General features: G+C 40.5%; 1 protein-coding gene across 6 annotated transcripts in view; it reads left to right on the top strand.

Moving 5' to 3' along the window:
* POSH (Plenty of SH3s) overlaps positions 1-19,461 on the top strand; it is a 196,615-nt gene that overhangs the window by 135,707 nt on the left and 41,447 nt on the right. For 4 of the 6 annotated variants that reach the window (XM_067772356.1, XM_067772359.1, XM_067772357.1 and 1 more), the window contains exons 4-5: positions 8,294-8,506; positions 8,599-8,925. The exons of 1 other annotated variant lie outside the window; for it this stretch is intronic. In XM_067772356.1, coding sequence (XP_067628457.1) covers positions 8,294-8,506; positions 8,599-8,925 — 540 coding nt within the window. Of the gene's footprint in view, positions 1-8,293; positions 8,507-8,598; positions 8,926-19,461 lie in introns of those variants that run through there. One more of the 6 variants, XR_010950698.1, reaches the window with a different exon arrangement.

Below are 19,461 nucleotides of genomic sequence, written 5' to 3'. Positions count from 1 at the left end.
TCTTAATTGGGAAGGTCATGGTTCTACACAAATTCGTTGTGGCAGAGACCGTTGATGAAGTCATATTGGGAGTGGACTTATTAGTTGACCATAGCATCAGGATCGATATGCAGAGAAGGATTATGCGATGTAAGAACAAGGATGTACCACTTAACGGATGTTAAGATTTGGCCCTGCCCAGTTATCGGTCGAATCGCTCAACGGTCAAGTTTTGTTGCTCGCTATTATAACAGCTTATGTAAGCCTGATTTGGAGTGGGCTATATATAAACCTTATATAAAAGGTCTTAATACAGCAAGTAGTTTATTTTAATAAGGCCTTATGTAAGTAAGCGTTATTCTTGTTGGTTCATAAGCCTTATAATAAAGTTGTTATATTCTACCTTATGGCTTATAATAATTCCTTACGTAAGTTTTACTTTATATAAGCTATAAGCCTTACATACAACGGTATCTTTCAAATAAATATTATGCCTGTTGACATAAGTACAGAAAAACAAAGAGTTATCCCATACGTGTGGATGCGATTTACACCTAGCGAACATTTTTTTTCACTCACGTTGCATCGTCATGGGGTTCATGGCGGTCACAAATTCCACTTGTTGTAAATGGACTTTCTAACTATCTCGATCCCCGTCTGATGAAAACTTTTAAATCTGAAATGTTAAAACGTTATATAGCTCAAAGCTATGTTCAAAGTTTCAGATCACTGTGTTATCGGAAAGTTCCTTAAAACTGGAAAGCAAAATTTCCAAGTTCGGATGAGTTTTTGAATTTTCACAATCCCTGGACTACCTAGCGAGAATTTTTACCCTCACGTTGCATTGTCATCGGGTTGTGAAGTCTGTTCTTACTTTCAAGAATATAGCTCTACGGGAAGTTACTCGGTCGCAAGATTCGACATGTTGTAAATAGACTTTCTGAATATCTCGCTCCCTGTCAATGTTTCAGATCACTGGGTTTTGGAAAGTTCCTTACAACTCCAAGGCACAACTTCCAAGTTCTGACATATTTTTAAATTATTTTTTACGATCCCTGGACCACCAAGCAAAGTTTTTTCCCTCATGTTAAATTGTCATCGGGTTCCGAGTTTCAAGACTCTAGCTTTGTGGGAAGTTACTCAAAAATGGATGGCAAGATTCTCCAATTTTGTATGGAAATTGGCGGAAAAACAGAAACTAATATAAAGCATGCTATAAAAATTATTTTTATTTATTTATTTTTTTTTATAAAAATAGAAGTATGAATACATTATTGGATAATATCACTAGTTAGACAACACAAAGATCTTTTCAACCAGCCATCTTTTCTGATCCAGTCATATGTGTATAACTCAGAAATGATTTCTTTGTATTTTATTGTAACGAATTTTGGGAAATTCCGCTTATTCTAAACCTTCTGCTGACGTTCGAATCGCTATACTGTTGAATAAATAACTCCAATATTCAATAATGGTCTTTATTAGTACTTCACAACCAATAGCGTGCTTAAATCCAAACTGAATACTGACTACTCAGCTTGCGCTGCTTTTATACTCTCTGTTGCCTTGTCCGCATATTTCTCCAATTGTCTAGACGTCTCTCCTTCTAGAATATCCTGCTTGGTTACCAGCTATATGCGTGTGTATTTGTAGTTTATAGCCTCTCGCATAGCCATATGCGTGTGTATGTGTGAGTAACTACTTCGACTGTTGACCACATGTGTGTGTGTAAAATATCTCTTCGTTGCCTTGTATCTATGTGTGTAAATGATGACTAATGTATTCATGTACACCAGTGTGGCCTTCTTCATGTTTTTGTTGTTGCGTGATTATTTACTAACATTCGCCACAATATATTTTCCACTGACAATGACTATTTCAATAAAATAAATTATACACTTTTTTGTTACAGAATGACTTAGTAGTCAATTTAGGTATTTTATTGAAAGATAAATTAAATACAAGTTGATTTTTTACTGTAAATGGAATTTCGTAATTTATAATAATATAATTATCGTTTTCGCACTTTTATAAAATTTATCAAAGTTTAAGTTGACGCATTTCACTAAACACAGAAATCAACACGTCTAACAACTTTTCGTATTCTTTTCGTATTGGGAGTGAAGCTCGGCCTAAAATCTCTTCGGAGACTATGGCGCCATACATTTATTTATTTTTTTTTAATTGAAATACAAAAATACAAAATACACTGTGTTTCATTTAAATAAGACCTTGAGCTCAAAAAAGTTTTCGAAAAAGTGTTTCCATATTAGTGTACAAGAATTTCCAAACAATATTTAAACTTTAACACATAAACTAGTTTAAATTTCATTTTATTTTCAATTGAGAATCTTTGTTTTTGCCAGTAAAACCATGTAGGCCAAAAACACGGTTACATGAACTGGTAACGATTTTCGGTTACATAATACTCCGGTAACAAATTTACCAATTTACCATAAGTGGGCAGTGCCACTCCCCTTTTTAGAAATTTCAGTTATCTTTTGCTTAAACACTACTTTCAATAATTTTTATTCAGTTATTAATAAAATTTTTCGTTTTTGAATTTTTCAAAAATATGTAAATTGTACGATGAATATTTAAGCACCCTGTTATTGCGGCATTTATTTCAAAACACGGACACATGGTCGGCGACCACCGTGGTGTGATGGTAGCGTGCTCCGCCTACCACACCGTATGCCCTGGGTTCGCACCCCGGGCAAAGCAACATCAAAATTTTAGAAATAAGGTTTTTCAATTAGAAGAACATTTTTCTAAGCGGGGTCGCCCCTCGGCCGTGTTTGGCAAGCGCTCCGGGTGTATTTCTGCCATGAAAAGCTCTCAGTGAAAACTCATCTGCCTTGCAGATGCCGTTCGGAGTCGGCTTAAAAATGTAGGCCCCGTCCGGCCAATTTGTAGGGAAAATGAAGAGGAGCACGACGCAAATTGGAAGAGAAGCTCGGCCTTAGATCTCTTCGCAGGTTATCGCGCCTTACATTTATTTTTATTTATATTTAAAAGAAATCGATGCGTCTATCGAGTTCGGTGGGGATTGATAACGTAGCTACCAAGATAAAACTCTTCATCATAGGGGGGCAGTGCCATACCCCTTCAGTTTATCTGTGTTTGTGCTTAAATACGTCTTTATGGGCTAAATTTCATTTATTTCTTTACATTTTAAAAAAAACAAAAAAAATTTTTGAATTTTTCACAAATTTTTTTTTTACGAATTTTTGTAAGGCACATGATTAGCATAACGGGAGCCCTAAAAACTACCCCGATAGCAGCATTGCATCTCATTCTCCACATCCCGCCTTCAGACCTAATGGCCAAAAATATCGCGTTAGCAACTGCAACAAGGCTTAAGTCCTCGGAGGATATGTAGTCCCGAGCACGAGCTTCGAAAGAGTTCTTGGGGCCACAATTGAGCCTGAGTGTTTGCGCCAGTGTGCAGAAATCGCAGAACATACTGTACACGTATATACCAATGGTTCTAAATGAACGGAAGGGGTCGAGTCTGTTGTTTACTGTGTCGATCCAGAAATATGTGGATCTTACACGTTGCCAAACTACTGCAGCGTCTTTCAGGGGGAAATTATAGCCGTGAAGAAATCAGCAGAAATTCTGGAGAAAACGTGCTCAAACTGCAGTCGCGGCAATATACATATTCATAGTCAGACGGCGGTTAAGGCAATAATCTCACACAGTACTTCATCAAAAAGTTTCCTGGGATGCAAAGAAGCAATGGGAAAATTCGTTCAAGCCGGACCATACATCTATACTGGTTTCCCGGTCATAACGGATAGAACGGAACGAAAAGGGCGATGAGTTGGCAAAGGACGGGTGCAGCATTCGCTGAATCGACGGTAGACGTCCCAATCCGTTTCGGAGAAATCAAAAGGAGGCAGGAGTTGCATATCATACATCAAGGAGGAAAGGCGGGGCCGGAAATGTGTGGCTGCGAAATTTCTAAGATCATGAGCAAATCCTACGGTATTAGACTCACAAAGTGTCTCATATCTCAGAAGAGAGAAGACTTAAGGCTCACGAGAGGCATACTAAATTGAAGGCAGTGGCCTTCTGACATCACAAGGTTACAAGTTAGCCCTCATCAGTAACAGAAGATGTCGGAAGTGCGAGCATAAACGGTTGAGCAATTCTGTGTTCGAGTCCTACGATTTCCAGGTCAAGGCTCCAGATATTAGGGATGGCAGAGTTGCTAGATCTCGAGGCAGCAATTAAGCTAGGTCCTAGAAAACTTCAAGTATTTGCCATAAGTCCTAGCACCTGATTGGGTCGTCAAACGAGTTCTGCTAAAACTATGGACACATTCAGCATATGTGAGCTCTATATTGACAGGCCAGTTCTTTTTTTTTTTTGAACCTTAAATCAATGGCAGAGAAACTAAGTCTCCATAAACCAAATGTATTCCAAGAATGTTGTATTCAATTCCAAGTAATTGTAGGTAAACGATGATATGAGTAGGTATCCAAGTATAAATGATACAATCTCCAAAAAAAAAAAAAAATTAAGTGGCATTAACTTATAACCACTTAACATACAAAAAAGGGCTCGGTGGAATCGGATTAAAACAAATCAAACAATTGAAAGGTAACACAATAGCAAAAGTTAAAGAAGTGGTTGCTTAAAAAGAAGAATATAAAATTATTAAATAACTAGCTTTACCAGGCGCACGTTGTAACGCCCGAGATCGAATGGATGTTGCGTTATTTTTTCTGTTTTGTTTGTTGATAATTTAATTTATTGTTCTGTAAATTGAATTGAATTTTGTACGCATATTTGGTGAAATTTTCTGTTAAAACATTTTATTCTTGTATCTTATTGTATCTTATTTTATATTATTGTATTGCTTTTACCGCTGATGATTGTTGCTTTGATTACATTCCGAAGAAGCATGACTGGTGAGCCAATTTTCAAAGTTGATATATGCGCAGGCATTCCTTTTGGTTCTAAGGAGTATAGAAATTCATTTACAATTTTATCTTCATTTGTAACTGTGTCGATCGATTTATATTTCGTCACTTCACCAGGAAATTGATTTTGAAAGCGATCATTGATTTTGTTAACATGATCATTTTTAGGAGCTAAGATAGTTCTTTCGCATAGCCAAAAAACAAAAACATTTAAATTTAAAATTCTTAATTATGAAATATGAAAAACTTTCGTCTTGATCGAAGGAACCTCGAGCCAAAATTTGGTGATGATCGAAGTATAGCAAACACGTTTTCATAGGGAACACACACACAGAATTTGATTTTTATAGAAGATGTAGATAGACTGAAGAAGCTAAACAATTTTTTTAACAGCGGCAGATTACTAAACGTCCAAAAGGCATAACAGCAAAACTCAACAATGCGGTCAAACTTTAGGTGTTAAAATAACTTAAGTTTGTACGGCAGCCATAGTTTTTCCCCGTTCCACATTTTACTGGAGGTTTTAGGACTTAACGTCACATAGCTCCTTACCAATTTTAATTATCCTACCATTACGACATCCAGATATATGCAGTATAATATATTCCATTTTTATGGGAGGTGCCACGCGCCCTTTTTCCAATTCCGTATTTTCTTGGTGGTGTTAACGATTGACCTCAAATAACTCCTTACTGAATTTCAATGTTTTGGCATCTATACCTTCAAAGTTATGCAGTACCAAAGATTCCATTTGAATGGGAGGTTCCACGCCCCCTTTTTCCCAATTCCGCATTTTCTTGGTGGTGTTAGGGATTGACCTCATATAACTCCTTACTGAATTTCAATGTTCTGGCATGTATACCTTCAAAGTTATGCAGTATCAAAGATTCCATTTGAATGGGAGGTCCCACGCCCCCTTTTTCCCAATTCCGCCTTTTCTTGGTGGTGTTAGGGATTGACCTCATATAACTCCTTACTGAATTTCAATGTTCTGGCATGCATACCTTCAAAGTTATGCATTACTAAAGATTCCATTTGTATGGGAGGTGCCACGCCCCCTTTTTCCAAGTTCCGCATTTTCTTGATGGTGTTAGGGATTGACCTCATATAACTCCTTACTGAATTTCAATGTTCTGGCATCTATACCTTCAAAGTTATGCAGTACCTAAGATTCCATTTGGATGGGAGGTTCCACGCCCCCTTTTTCCCAATTCCGCATTTTCTTGGTGGTGTTAGGGATTGACCTCATATAACTCCTTACTGAATTTCAATGTTCTGGCATGTATACCTTCAATGTTATGCAGTACCAAAGATTCCATTTGAATGGGAGGCTCCACGCCCCTTTTTTCCCAATTCCGCCTTTTCTTGGTGGTGTTAGGGATTGACCTCATATAACTCCTTACTGAATTTCAATGTTCTGGCATGCATACCTTCAAAGTTATGCATTACTAAAGATTCCATTTGTATGGGAGGTGCCACGCCCCCTTTCTCCAAATTCCGCATTTTCTTGATGGTGTTAGGGATTGACCTCATATAACTCCTCATTGAATTTCAATGTTCTGGCATGTATACCTTCAAAGGTATGCAGTACCAAAGATTCCATTTGTATGGGAGGTGCCACACCCCTTTTATATATCGAAATTATTTTTAGCCTCAAACCTTCCCGTTGATCGAAGGAACCCATAACCAAAATTTGGTGATGATTGATGTGTGGGAAATACGTTTCCATAGCGAACACACACACAGAATTTGATTTTTATATATATATATATATATATATATATATATATATATATGGCTAAACCGATTTGGGATTTCAAAATCAACTAACCATCATCTCTCCTTCCTGTATCTTTCCTAAAAATTTCATGGCAATCTGTCGAGCCGATCTCGAGTTATGGAGTGACAATCAAAATGTACACTTCTTTTTATATATATAGATTAAATGACGAATATTAATGAATATTCAAATTTAACCCAGATATGCCGACGGACCTCCTGGTAAAGCAATTTCCACAATTTTATTTAATACCGTTCTTTTAACATAAAATATTTTTTAAACGATTTTGTAGGGTGTACTACATGTAGTACGCTCGGCACATACACAAGGAAAAAGTAGTCATTTTTGGTCATATAGGAAAAATCGTTTTTATTCTTCTAGAGTACTTATTATTTCATTTAAAGTTAAAAAATGTGTTCTTTTTTTTATTTTTTTTTTACTCTAGTGCCGAGCGTACTACATGTAGTACGCCAGCAAATAAATCAACAAAAATCACATATAATTGGGTTTTACACTTCCACTACCGCTGTACCTCAATTTCTACAACTATTTTTAATAAAATATACAAAAAACAGAACAAAATAGGCTTAAATATTTTTTTCTTACCGATTACGCGACATCTTCACACTTTTGACAATTTCACAAAACTCGCATTTTTGATATTAAAAAATGCAGTTTAAATTACTGTTTACGAAATATTTTGAAAATAACAGGTGTATTACATGTAGTACGCTCGGCATATCTGGGTTAATATTAGATACCTCATAAAAACGTAAAAGTTTAAAAAAGTTCTACGCAACCTAACCTATTGTGAAGCATCTTATTGCTGTCACAAATATGGAAGGTCCGAACAATTGCCTTTCATATTCAGTTTATATCTTTAAAATATTGTAACGAATTTCGGGAAAATTCCGCTTATTTGCAACCTTCTGCTAACGTTCGAATCGCTAAATTGTCGAATAAATAACTCCGATATTCAGTAATGCAAAATGGTCTTTATTAGACTACTTATACTTCACAACTAATTGCGTGTTTAAATCAAACTGATTACTGATTCCTCAGCTTGCGCTGCTTTTATGCTCTCAGTTTTCTCGTTCATCCATTTCTCCTAAGGTCTGGTCATTTCGCGAACCTTTGGTCAAGAACAATTGTATCCCTTGCTTGGTTATTAGCGCTATATACATGTATATTTGTAGTTTATGCGTTTCTCATAGTCATATGCGTGTGTATGCGTGAGCAACTACTCCGGGTGATGACCACAAGCGTGTGCATGAAATATCTCTTCGTTGCCTTTTATATATGTGTGTAAATAATGATTGATGTATTCATGTATATACCACCTATACCACCTAGCCACTCGGCTGCTTCATGTTTTTTTATTGTTGCCTCATTATTTATTTAGTATCAGCTTGGTGATGCTAATATTCGTCACAATATCTTCAATGGTTCAATAGTTATGATTTTTGCAAAGAGAAATTTCAAAAGGCGCCGGTTTGTCGTAATGCTTATTATACACTTTACAATGATCTCTGGAGGGTTTAGCTTTGTTCCTTTGTTTTGCTTAATTAATTTATGTACATATGTTATACATATTATTTTTCAGTTCGGGCTCCTGTCCTAGCCAGTTGTTACAAAGTTTACCACATGATCAAACAGCGCAACCCACCTCAGCAACAATGGTCCAAATACAAGAAACAGTCCACAAAATATCTCAACAACAAAACCATCAACGAAATATGCCACAAATTTCACCACATGCTAGCGGCTATGGATCACAACAGTTGAGAGGGCCGAAAGACCGTCCTCACCTGCAAAGGTAATAACACTTGATAATTTTTATTGTTTAATATTTGTATGTTTGTATGAATGATTTAAACATCTAAAACTATTTACTCGTATTTTATAAAGTGCACGTCAATCTATGGATGCCTCTACTTTGCGGAGTTTTTATAATTCAGCAGCAGCACAACAACAACAACAAAATTCAGTAAATTTATCAAATAATTGTGGAGAGCAACGAAAGCAACAGCCACATACATCAAATGCATTGATTTCAAATCATCGAAAATCGCATAGTTTAGATGCCGGCGCTATTTTGACTAGATCGAATATTGATTGTGGTTCTACTAACGGAAGTAACGGCGGTGTATCAGCATTAATTGCACCATCTAATATAACCGTAGCTGCCGTTGCAGCAAGTGCAACCACCAAATCAACACAAAACTCACGGGAAAGGTATGTACATACAGTAGCGAACACAAAAATACCAGTGGATTTTTCTTTAAAATTTCGCCAATTAAGTCCTTTTTTGTTTTATAAATTTTAAGAAAAAGCGTTTATGAATTTTGTAACTGAAACTATGGAAACCAATCTCGAAAACATTTTCGAAAAAATTTTACGAATATTTCTAACTTTTTATTTGAAATCTCTCAATTTTTTTTGAGCTATAGTAACCAATCAATCTTAGTTTAAAAAAAGTAGAATTTGTACAAGTTATACTAGGTCTCCCAAAGTTCAAATTGATTTTTCACGCTTATTCCGAAAAGTTTCAGGTTTTCTTCCATATAGAAAAGGAAAAAATTTCACTTTGTATGGAGGAAAAGGTTACATTATGAAACAAGTAAGGAAGGCTAAGTTCGGGTGTAACCGAACATTGAATACTCAGCTGAGAGCTTAACTGCGTTGGTTTCGTAGGGTTTCGTAGATGGTTTATAAGTGGTTTTTAATTCCATATCACATACGTTTGGGAAATACCGACCAAATTGTAGACCAAGGGTGGGGACGTTTTTTGGAATGAGTTTTCTTCATCCTTTGTCAAGGGAAAATCAACATGTAAGAAAATGAACCTAGAGCAACCCTGGAATGTGTTTGTATGACATGGGTATCAAATGAAAGGTATTAAAGAGTATTTTAAAAGGAAGTGGCCTTTAAAGGCGTTTCCGAGATATCGACCAAAATGTGGACCAGGGTTGACACAGAACATCATCTGTTGGTAAATATATGTAATACCACGAACAGTATTCCTGCCATGATTCCAAGGGCTTTTGATTTCGCCCTGCAGAGCTTTTTCATTTTCTTCCACTTAATATGGTAGGCGTCACACCCATTTTACAAAGTTTTTTCCAAAGTTATATTTAGCGTCAAAAAACCAATCCAATCACCATGTTTCATCCCTTTTTATTACCTTTATATTAAGTCGCTTTCATGTTTGTCCCCTCATTTCCATACGAATTTTTGACCCACGGAAAAGTCTTTTTCGGTAACTTCTTGAGCTGGACACTTGATACTTAGAACATAGTTGATATCTGAGAGACATTACAATGCAAGTGAAAAAAATCCGCTAGGTGGCGCACGGATCGAGATATACAGAAAATTTATTTTAAGATGGAAATTTTGCGATCGACTTTTGACTAACTTCTCGGTAATCCAGAGACTAGAAACTTAGCACATAGTTTGCGAGTCGGTGGCACTACAATTCGTGGAAAACAAAATGCCGCCAGGTGGCAGACGTATCGAGATAAACGAAAATCCCAAATTGCAATCGATTTTTGAGTAACTTCCCTGTGAGCTGGAGATATGAAACTTGAGCGGTAAGTCAGAACCCGGTGACAATGCAATATTTTATCAAAAGAATTCCGCTAGGTGGCGTATGGATCGAGATATTCGGAAAATTAATTTTAATTTGGGAATCTTTCAATCCATTTTTAACTAACTTCCCGGTTACCTAGAGACTTGTAACTTAGCACATAGTTCGAGACCCGGTGACAATACAATTTATAGAAAACAAAGTAGAGTTATTAGTATTATTATTAATAGGCCTGGAAACATTGCGACCTTTGTGCAGATGTATTGTGCAAGACCTTTCAGCCTAATTTTGTATCTGGAGGCTCTTGATGTATCTAAGCACCTCTTCAGGCTTTTTACTCCATATCGCATAGGGATTAAGAGTCCCACCACCTAGATGGGATAGTCTCTGCCTGGCTAGAGCGAGGCATTCGCAGAGAATGTGAACCGGCGTTTCATCATCCAGCTCGCAGAAACGACAAATTTGGGTATCACATAGATTTAATTTACTTAGGTCATATTGTAGACCGCAGTATCCCATGTAGTACCCAGTAAGAGTTCTTAGGTCCTCCCTGCTTCGGTGAATGAGTTTGGCTGATACTTTCGTTGCCGGCAGTTTGGCCTGCCTTTGTCCTGGGCAATCAATCCAGTGACGTCTGAATTGTTTAGTTTCCCAGTTACTTATAATTTCCCGGGTGTGGTTTTGTGAGTCCACAAAAGGGATGTGGACCATAGAATGCCGATGTAGCACCCTGCTTTGCTAGGTTGTTGTTGTTGATTTGCTAGGTAATCTGCATGTTCATTACCTTCATGTCCCTGATGTCCGGGAACCCATCCCAACAAAACCTTGTTTTTGGCCCCCAGGGCATTAAGGATTTCAGTGCATTCATCCACTAGCTTAGATGTAACTGTGTAGGATTGCAAGGCACGCAGTGCCGCCTGGCTGTCCGACATAATGTAGATGCTCTTCGATGTTGAACCTCTCCACAGACATTCTCTACAACAGACCTCTATTGCATGAATTTCTGTCTGAAATATGGTGGGGTAACATCCCATTGGTATCGATTTTTTGAAGTTTGGCCCATAGATGCCAGCTCCTGTTGTTGTTGTTGTAGCGATAAGGTTGCTCCCCGAAGGTTTTGGGGAGTGTTATCGATGTGATGGCCCTTTGCCGGATACAAATCCGGTACGCTCCGGTACCATAGCACCATTAAGGTGCTAGCCCGACCATCTCGGGAACGATTTATGTGGCCACATTAAACCTTCAGGCCATTCCCTCCCTCCCTACCCCCAAGTTCCATGAGGAGCCAGCTCCTGTTCTTCCGTCATCGAATTTCGATCCATCCGTGTACCAGACCTCTGAGTCAGGGTCGTTATAAGGATTCCCTATTTCCCAGTGGGTCCTGTCTACAATGGACACTTCAAAGTTCCGTGAGATTCTGAGCTTAGGGGACATTACGTCACGCAGTTGTATTGAGGGATTTCCTATGAATTTTCTTATTACTTTCATATTACTTTCCTTCCTTCAACTCAGAAATATTTGGAAGTCTTAGTCACCTAGTGTTGCCTCTTTCTCTATCAGAATAGGAAGGGAGGTATTCCCACTAAAGCACTAAGTGCGTCAGCAGGAGGAGTTCTCATCGCACCCGTTATGCCAACGCAAACTAATCGATGCAGTTTGCTTAGTTTAGCCGTTGCCTTTCTTTGCGTGGCCTTATGCCACCAAACTAGAGAAGCATAGGTGACTATTGGCCTTACGACAGTATTAAATGTCCAATATACCATTTTGGACATGTTTTGCCGTAGAGACGAGTACAGGCGAAGAAAGCTCTTGTTGCCTTGTTTAGGATAGCATCCAAATGAGCATTCCACGTGAGGGTTCTATCCAGTGTGACCCCTAGATATTTAGCCCCAATTGAGAATTGTATTTTTGTACCACCCAGGGATGGTTCTGGGATGGATACTTTCCTTCTCCGGGTGAAAGGTACTATAACAGTTTTGTTAGGATTTATAGATAATCCTTTGGTATCGCACCACGTCTCTATGATGCAAAGGGCATGCAACAACGATCTGATTTTGTATCTTCGTGCATCCCTGTGATGCAAATAACTAGGTCATCTGCATATCCTTGTGTGTTGGTTTTCATTAATTGAAGGAGGTCATCAATGACCAGGGTCCACAGGAGAGGGGAGAGCACACCTCCTTGTGGGCAGCCTCTTGTGGCCGCAATTGATTCAGTTGTCCCTCCCAGTTCCAAATGGATTTTTCTACTTTTTAACATAGAAAGCACCCATCGTATTATTATAGGGCTTATGTCCTTGTCAATCATAGCTTGTTCGATAGCTTGATGTGTTGTGTTATCGAAAGCCCCTGATATATCAATAAAAGCGCAGAGGGCTTTATTTTTTGACTCTAAAGCCTTTTCGATTTTTACCATGAGACTATGAATAGCCGTCTCCGTGGATTTCCCTGACTGGTAGGCGAACTGATTCCTTCACAGAGGGAGTTTATTTAGATTGACCTCCCTGATATGCTGATCTAAGATTTTCTCCATACCTTTTAGGAGAAACGAGCTCAGGCTTATTGGTCGATGCGACGAGGACAGTTGCTCGGGCTTCCCTGGCTTTGGTAAGAATACTACCTTAACCTCTGTCCACCTGCTCGGGATATGGCCGAGCAGTAGTGATGCCTTATATAAAGTGGAAAGGACTGGGGCTATATGCTTTATCCCTTGCTGTAACAGACAAGGGTAGCCCCCATCCGGTCCTGGTGACTTGAATGGGCTGAAATTAGACAGAGCCCATTGCACTCGTTTCACAGTGGTGAGCTTTGTTGCTAGGCTTTTTTCATTACCACTGATGGTTAGCAAATCTGCCATTATAGGTGGTGATTGATAGCCTGCTGTGCAGCCAGGAAAGTGTGTTTCGAGTAATAGTTTGCCCGGCCGCGTGGCGTAGCTCCCATCTGTTTTTTTCAACGTGCCAATTACATTTCTGTCATCTCTAGAAAGGGCTTTTTGTAGTCTAACCGCTGCTGGAAGATCATTAATCTTTTCACAGTGTTCTCTCCAGGTAGCCCTTTTAGATTTCCTAAGTTCTTTATTGTAAGATGTTAGAGCGACTTTGTATGAATCCCAGTCGCCCGTAGCTCTCGCTTTATTGAACAGCTTCCTAGCCTGGCATCTTAGCTGCCCAAGCTTTTTGTTCCACCAAGGCACATCACGTTGTGTACGTATCTTTCCTTGGGGGCAGCTCTCATTGAAAGCTGTTTTAATGTCTGAGTGGAGCTGTCCAGCTTCCTTCTCAAGCTCCTGCACGGTGGTTATAGGTCGCTGACAGCTGTTACCAGCTTCCTCAATAATAAAACGGAAAAGCTCTCAGTTCGTTTTCCTGGGATTTCTAAAAGCTGGCATGTGTTCCAGAAAGTGACCAATGTCGAATACAATGTGTTTGTGGTCCGACATTGATTCCTCTCCTGAAACATGCCAGTTAGTGACGTTGCTGGCCATATTATGGCTGCACAGAGTAAGATCTAAAACTTCCCCTCTAATAGCATTTACAAAGGTGGGTTCATTGCCCCGATTGATAATGCTTATATTATTACTACTGATAAACTCAAGGAGGTACTCACCCCTGTTGTTGATGTTCGTACTACCCCATGTTATATGATGGGAATTTGCGTCACAGCAGAGGATCCATGGCGTACCACTCTGCTGACAGTATTTGCTGAGGGCTATTGTTTCGGTTGTTGGGGCCGTTTCTTCCTCCCCCGGAAAGTAGGCAGAGACCAAGATTGCCTCTTGTTCGCCTCTTGGGGTTGGAATTTTAGCCCAAACTGCTACGAGATCAGCCGTCATAAACTGTAAAAGGGGAAGAAACATTAGTTTGTTGCTTAAAAGCATCGCCGCTCTTGGGCGAGAACTGGTGGCATAAATTAACGTACCATCAGAACTGTTCAGGCCTTTTACGGCACCGTGTTGAATCCAGGGCTCCTGGATGCAGGCTATTCCCAGACCTTCTTCTGCAAATTTTTTAATTAGGTCGTCTGAGGCTGCATTGGCAAGGTGAAGATTCACCTGAAGGCATTTCAGACGTCTGTGATTTTGGGCTTTGATAGTGAGGGGAGACACTATTTATGGTCTTTGCGGCCGTTCGTCCTCGTCCTTTTTTGTTCCCTTTCCTGACATTGGGGCTCCCAAGAGGTGGTTGCCGGGTTTTGGGGGACAGGCTGGCTGACTGTCGCTGCTACGTTTGGCCTCTGTGGGCCAACACTAGACCCAGAAGCCCTGGGTTCTTCTTGAGAAGGTTTTTGGGGGGTGTCCGATTGACTCGGCAAATCCTGCTGTTCAGTAGGTAAATGCCTACTAGATACCTTCTGGTTCTTCGAACAGCACGGTTTGTCATCGTCAACCGTATCATCCCCCTCACCCTTATTGTCACTGCCGCTGGTATTTATATTTACCAAAGGCAGGGATGGCTTGTTTTTGGGCCTTAACTTGACCCTGTCAAACCCACAGAACATCAAGTAGTTGCGCTGCTTTAATAGCTCCGCAGACAACGGATCGACGGCTATAGTAACTTCCGCCACCGTGGACTTTCGAATCCGGTTGAGGATTCTCCAGTTCCTGGTACTCAAGCCGACATTTTGGGCCTCAGCTAACCTCAAGATGTCGTCGTTTTAGGAGCATTCCTCTTCCTTAAAGTACCCCACGAGAATTATGCGACGTGGTATATCCGCATCATATACCACCTTCAGCTTGGCACCTTGCCATGGAGTGAGCTTTGGGGCGATAGCCCTTAGCCACTCCGCGGTGGTTGCATCCCTGCAGGTGATAGAAAGCCAGCTTGGGCGAGGTGTGCAATCGCTGAAGGTGGGCTTTATAGCACCATCTTTTTGGCTCATCACCTCTCCCAGGATGGCCTTCTGTATGGCCTTCAGTTCCCCTGAAGACCAGACCGTGGCTGGATAGTCGGGAGGTATAACGCCCAGCCTTACCCCTCTCAGGACATCCCTGAAAGTTGCCGACTGCTTGGCTGTTGCATCACGATGGGGAGGCATGGTTGCCTCGACATTTGATGCACAGCTTTCCACAGGTTTTGACAATATTTTTGTATTGCCAACTGTGGGCAGCGACATCTTTTTGGGCTCTCTCTCTCTGGTGGAGTCGAGCTATATGAGCGGCCTCTCTTGGCTGACCCTTCACCACGGACCGATCCCAAGGGTTCTTTGGCAAGTCCCCTGGCTTCATTGTAGCTAATCCCCATGGCTAATAATCGCTTGAAACGTTTTCGAGCGGCAACATTTAGCCGATCTCGCTCTGCATTCCGGCCAGGCTGATCGCTTTTCGCCGGAAAGGCAAGGAGCCTCTCTTCAGCCTCCGGCGATACTGTGGATTGTGACTCTACCCGATTTGCATCCTGCAGAGTCCCCACATTTGCCATCTCCATCTCATGCAGGGGACTATTCGGCCCCGGCAAGTCTGTGGCGACAGCTGATTCGGCTTGCACCGAAAGGTCGCAATCGACCTGATCTATTGGGAGCTGTTCAGCTCCATTTTGGTTGTTTTTTATGTTATTTTGTTATGGAATCGCATTTTCGGTGGAAGCAGTAAGGAAGGCGGCCGGCATGATGTTGTGGTGCACAGTGGCTAGTCATTGTCGGCTGGGGCGGGTCCTTGCCAACCTTACTGTTCCTGCGCCATAAACAGAAAAAAATTCCTATCATGCCTATCAAAAAACTCAGCTGTTAGATTCAAAAAAAAAAACTGACAGAAGCGCAGAGACCGACTCAAAACGCTTATAAATTCAAACTAAAACAACATCCGGTCGAACCGGATGTCACGGACAGACCGTTAAACATTCAAAATTTAAATTCAAAAAAAAAACTAAACGCAAAAAAAATTACCGAACCGGACATGGCCGGTTACTAACGCTGGAAGTCAAAAAACAAGCTGAAAAATTGAAGTAAAGAAGGGAAAGGGCCGAATATAACTTGGGGGCGCCGCGGGTTTGCTGCGACGCCCGGTGCTTAACCCACCCTCAAAATCCATGGCCACCGACGCACCTAAAATTTTCGGTGGCCCCTTACCTGGTAACCCTACGTGCCTTCTAAATAAATGGCGACGCCAGCATTCCCATATTATTTACAAGTTTATTCAAATTTCATTTTTACTAACGTATGTATGCTATAAAAGAAATATTTAAAGCTATACCTATATTTATGTCACCCCCTTTTTTTCTTGACAAGGGTTATAAGCGCTTGGTGTGAAAAAAAATTGTAAATAAATGTGCTTGTGAATAGTAGATATATTACATGCAAAGTAAAAATTTGGTTAAATGCCCGTTTTCGTTTCATTCACAAACCTATTCTAGGGCTATACAGTTTGGATACAAATTCCGATAATTGGGGCCCCCTTACAAAATTAATATGTTGTTGCAGTAGAACTTATTTTTTGAGTTTAACAAAATATCAATTCGGTATAACGCATAGTATAATGACACTAATATGTAATATGTACTAAGAAAATTTGTTATAAACGCAATTAAGATTAAATTTGGGGTAAATCATACTCCTCGAAGAAATTGTTTCACATATTCAAGTAAAACATAACTTTTAAATTTATAGGAAAACTAACGGAATAGTTTTACATGTTCAGGTAAAACGGGTACTTTTGAATTTATAGAAAAATTAACGAAATCGTTTACATGTTCAGGTAAAACGTGAACTTTTAAATTTATAGTAAAATTAATGAAATCGTTTTACATGTTCAGGTGAAACGTAAACTGTTTTGCATTTACCAGTCAGTGCTGGTATTGTTTTGTTTTTTTTTTTCTCTTGCTTCTAAGTTAATTAAACCTATCTACTTAACTTTACGTTACGTCTACTTTTTTTTTTGCATGGTATAATAAGTTAACTTTACTACAAGTGGATGCAGCTTGCTCTCTTTAACTTAGGTATATGCATGTATGTATGTATTACGTGTTAAGATTATATACTAGGGTGATAGCCTTGAATTTGAATATGTCTGTATATTAACAATATATGTTGTTGCAGAGTCAAAAAAAAATTAAAGAACAAGGTTGAGACTACAAATACGTATATTTAGTTCAGTATTGGAACGAACTCACCGCTTTAACCGCTGATATTCGTTGTCGCAATTAGGATGGCCGCAGGCCGATGTTCGCTGCCCTGTGGTTGTTATTGTAGCTGGTGTTGTTGCAGCTGATAAGGTTGCGGCTAGTATTGTTGTAGCCGGTATGGTCGTAGCTGATAAGGATGCGGCTAGTATTGTTGTAGCCGTTATGGTCGTAGCTGATAAGGATGCGGCTAGTATTGTTGTAGCCGTTATGGTCGTAGCTGATAGGGTTGCTGTAGCATTGTTATAGCCGGTATAGTCGTAGCTGATAAGGATGCGGCTAGTATTGCTGTAGCCGTTATGGTCGTAGCTGATAAGGTTGCGGCTAATATTGTTGTCGGTTGTGCCCGTGATAATAGTAGGCGCCGTTGGTGGTGGTTGGCGCTTTGGGTCGAGGTAACTGAGTGAACCGGGTGGCGATAAAGCTTCGTGCTACCCTTTACGAGCCGGATGACTTGGCTCTTTGACGTTGATTGTATTATGCGGCCGCGTACTGCTGGCCCTGGAGGCAGAGGTGGTGTCGGACGCTTTTCCGCAGATGGTAGGGTTCTTCGTAAACGTAGAGGAAGGGGTTTATCTCACTAGGTGTGACTGCGAACGCCGACCTACTTCAACTGGATCTTGTGTACACGCAACACAACCGGTGCAAGGTTTATTACCACCCAAAATAGACGCGTAGAAACGAGATTTGTCGGAAAGAACGGTTTCGGTGCTTTGCGCTATCGACTCTTTCCTAGTTTCTGGACAATCACCTGCTTACGCGCACAGCCAGCGAGGATGTTTTGTGATTAGTTGAGTATCGTTGGGGATGCGCAGTGAGCAATAAGGTTACCAAGCAGTATAGTTGAGTATCGTTGTGGATGCGAAGTGGGCAATAAGGTTACTAAAGCAGTATATTAGCGGAACTTGACGCCTTTGCTGCTGAAGTTATGCCCCTAGATGTTATATATCCCGTTTGTATAATTGTAGGGTCGCCAAAATTTCGCTCACGCAATTTTCCACCTTTCCTCTTTTCCTTTCTGCCGGAAACTCATGGCTTTTTTTTTTTGCTAGTGATGGCCGGTCTGTTTTTTCCTTGTTTTTCGATACTTTTTATCGCAACTTTCGCCCCATCACTAGGTGTGTTCGCGCGAATACGCTCCCAAGTGGATCGTAGCCTTAGACCGTAGCAGCAGACCGTAACAAACCTGCTTCGCTTTGAAGACCTGACGATGAAGCGAACAGGAAACCGGATCATCTGTGGGAAGCCACTGCCAGGGATCTCCGACGACAAGCAACGTGGGGCACGACTCACCCCTGAGATAAGAGTCTCAAAGTCCTGCTACGAAGCTAGCCGGGCAACATAGGTCCGTCAAAAAAAAACTAAGTCAAGTTGGGAATTAATTCTGTTTCCTAGTTTAAAAAAAAAAAATTGGTTACCGGCGGCCACGAAAACACAACTGGTATGATGAAGAATGCCGTGTTGCAACCGAAAGAAAAGATGCTGCCTACAGGGCTACGTTAAAAGCGAGCGTGACAAGAGGAGTGTGTGAACGCTATCGTGAGTTGAAAAGGGAAGCGAGACGCCTTTTCAGGAAAAAAAAGCAGAAGCAGAAAGGCGTGAGTGCGAGGAGCTTGAGCTGCTAGCCACCAGGAATAACGCCCGAAAATTCTACCAAAAAATACGGCGACAGACGGAAGGTTTTAAGACCGGGGCAAACTCCTGTAGGAATGAAAACGGCGACCTTGTAACTGATGTCCAGAGAGTGCTTAGATTATGGAGGGAGCACTTTTCTGCTCTCCTAAATGGAGGCAGCAATTCACCGCGCAGAGGTGAAGAACCCGATCCCGCAATCGATGATGATGGAATATATGTCCCCCGCCCGATTATGACGAAGTTAGAATAGCAATAACCAGATTGAAAAACAACAAGGCCGTGGGCGCTGATGGATTGGCTGCGGAGCTATTCAAGTTCGGCGGCGAGGAGTTGGTAAGGCGCATGCAGCAGCATCTTAGCAAAATATGGGCGGACGAAAGCATGCCCGACGGTTGGAATCTAAGTGTTCTTTGCCCAGTCCACAAGAAGGGGGATA

The sequence above is a fragment of the Eurosta solidaginis genome, chromosome 3 (assembly GCF_040869045.1).
Source record: "Eurosta solidaginis isolate ZX-2024a chromosome 3, ASM4086904v1, whole genome shotgun sequence".
Taxonomy (NCBI): domain Eukaryota; kingdom Metazoa; phylum Arthropoda; class Insecta; order Diptera; family Tephritidae; genus Eurosta; species Eurosta solidaginis.
The sequence above is the reverse complement of the archived record's forward strand: the minus strand, read 5'-3'. Positions and strand labels throughout refer to the sequence as shown.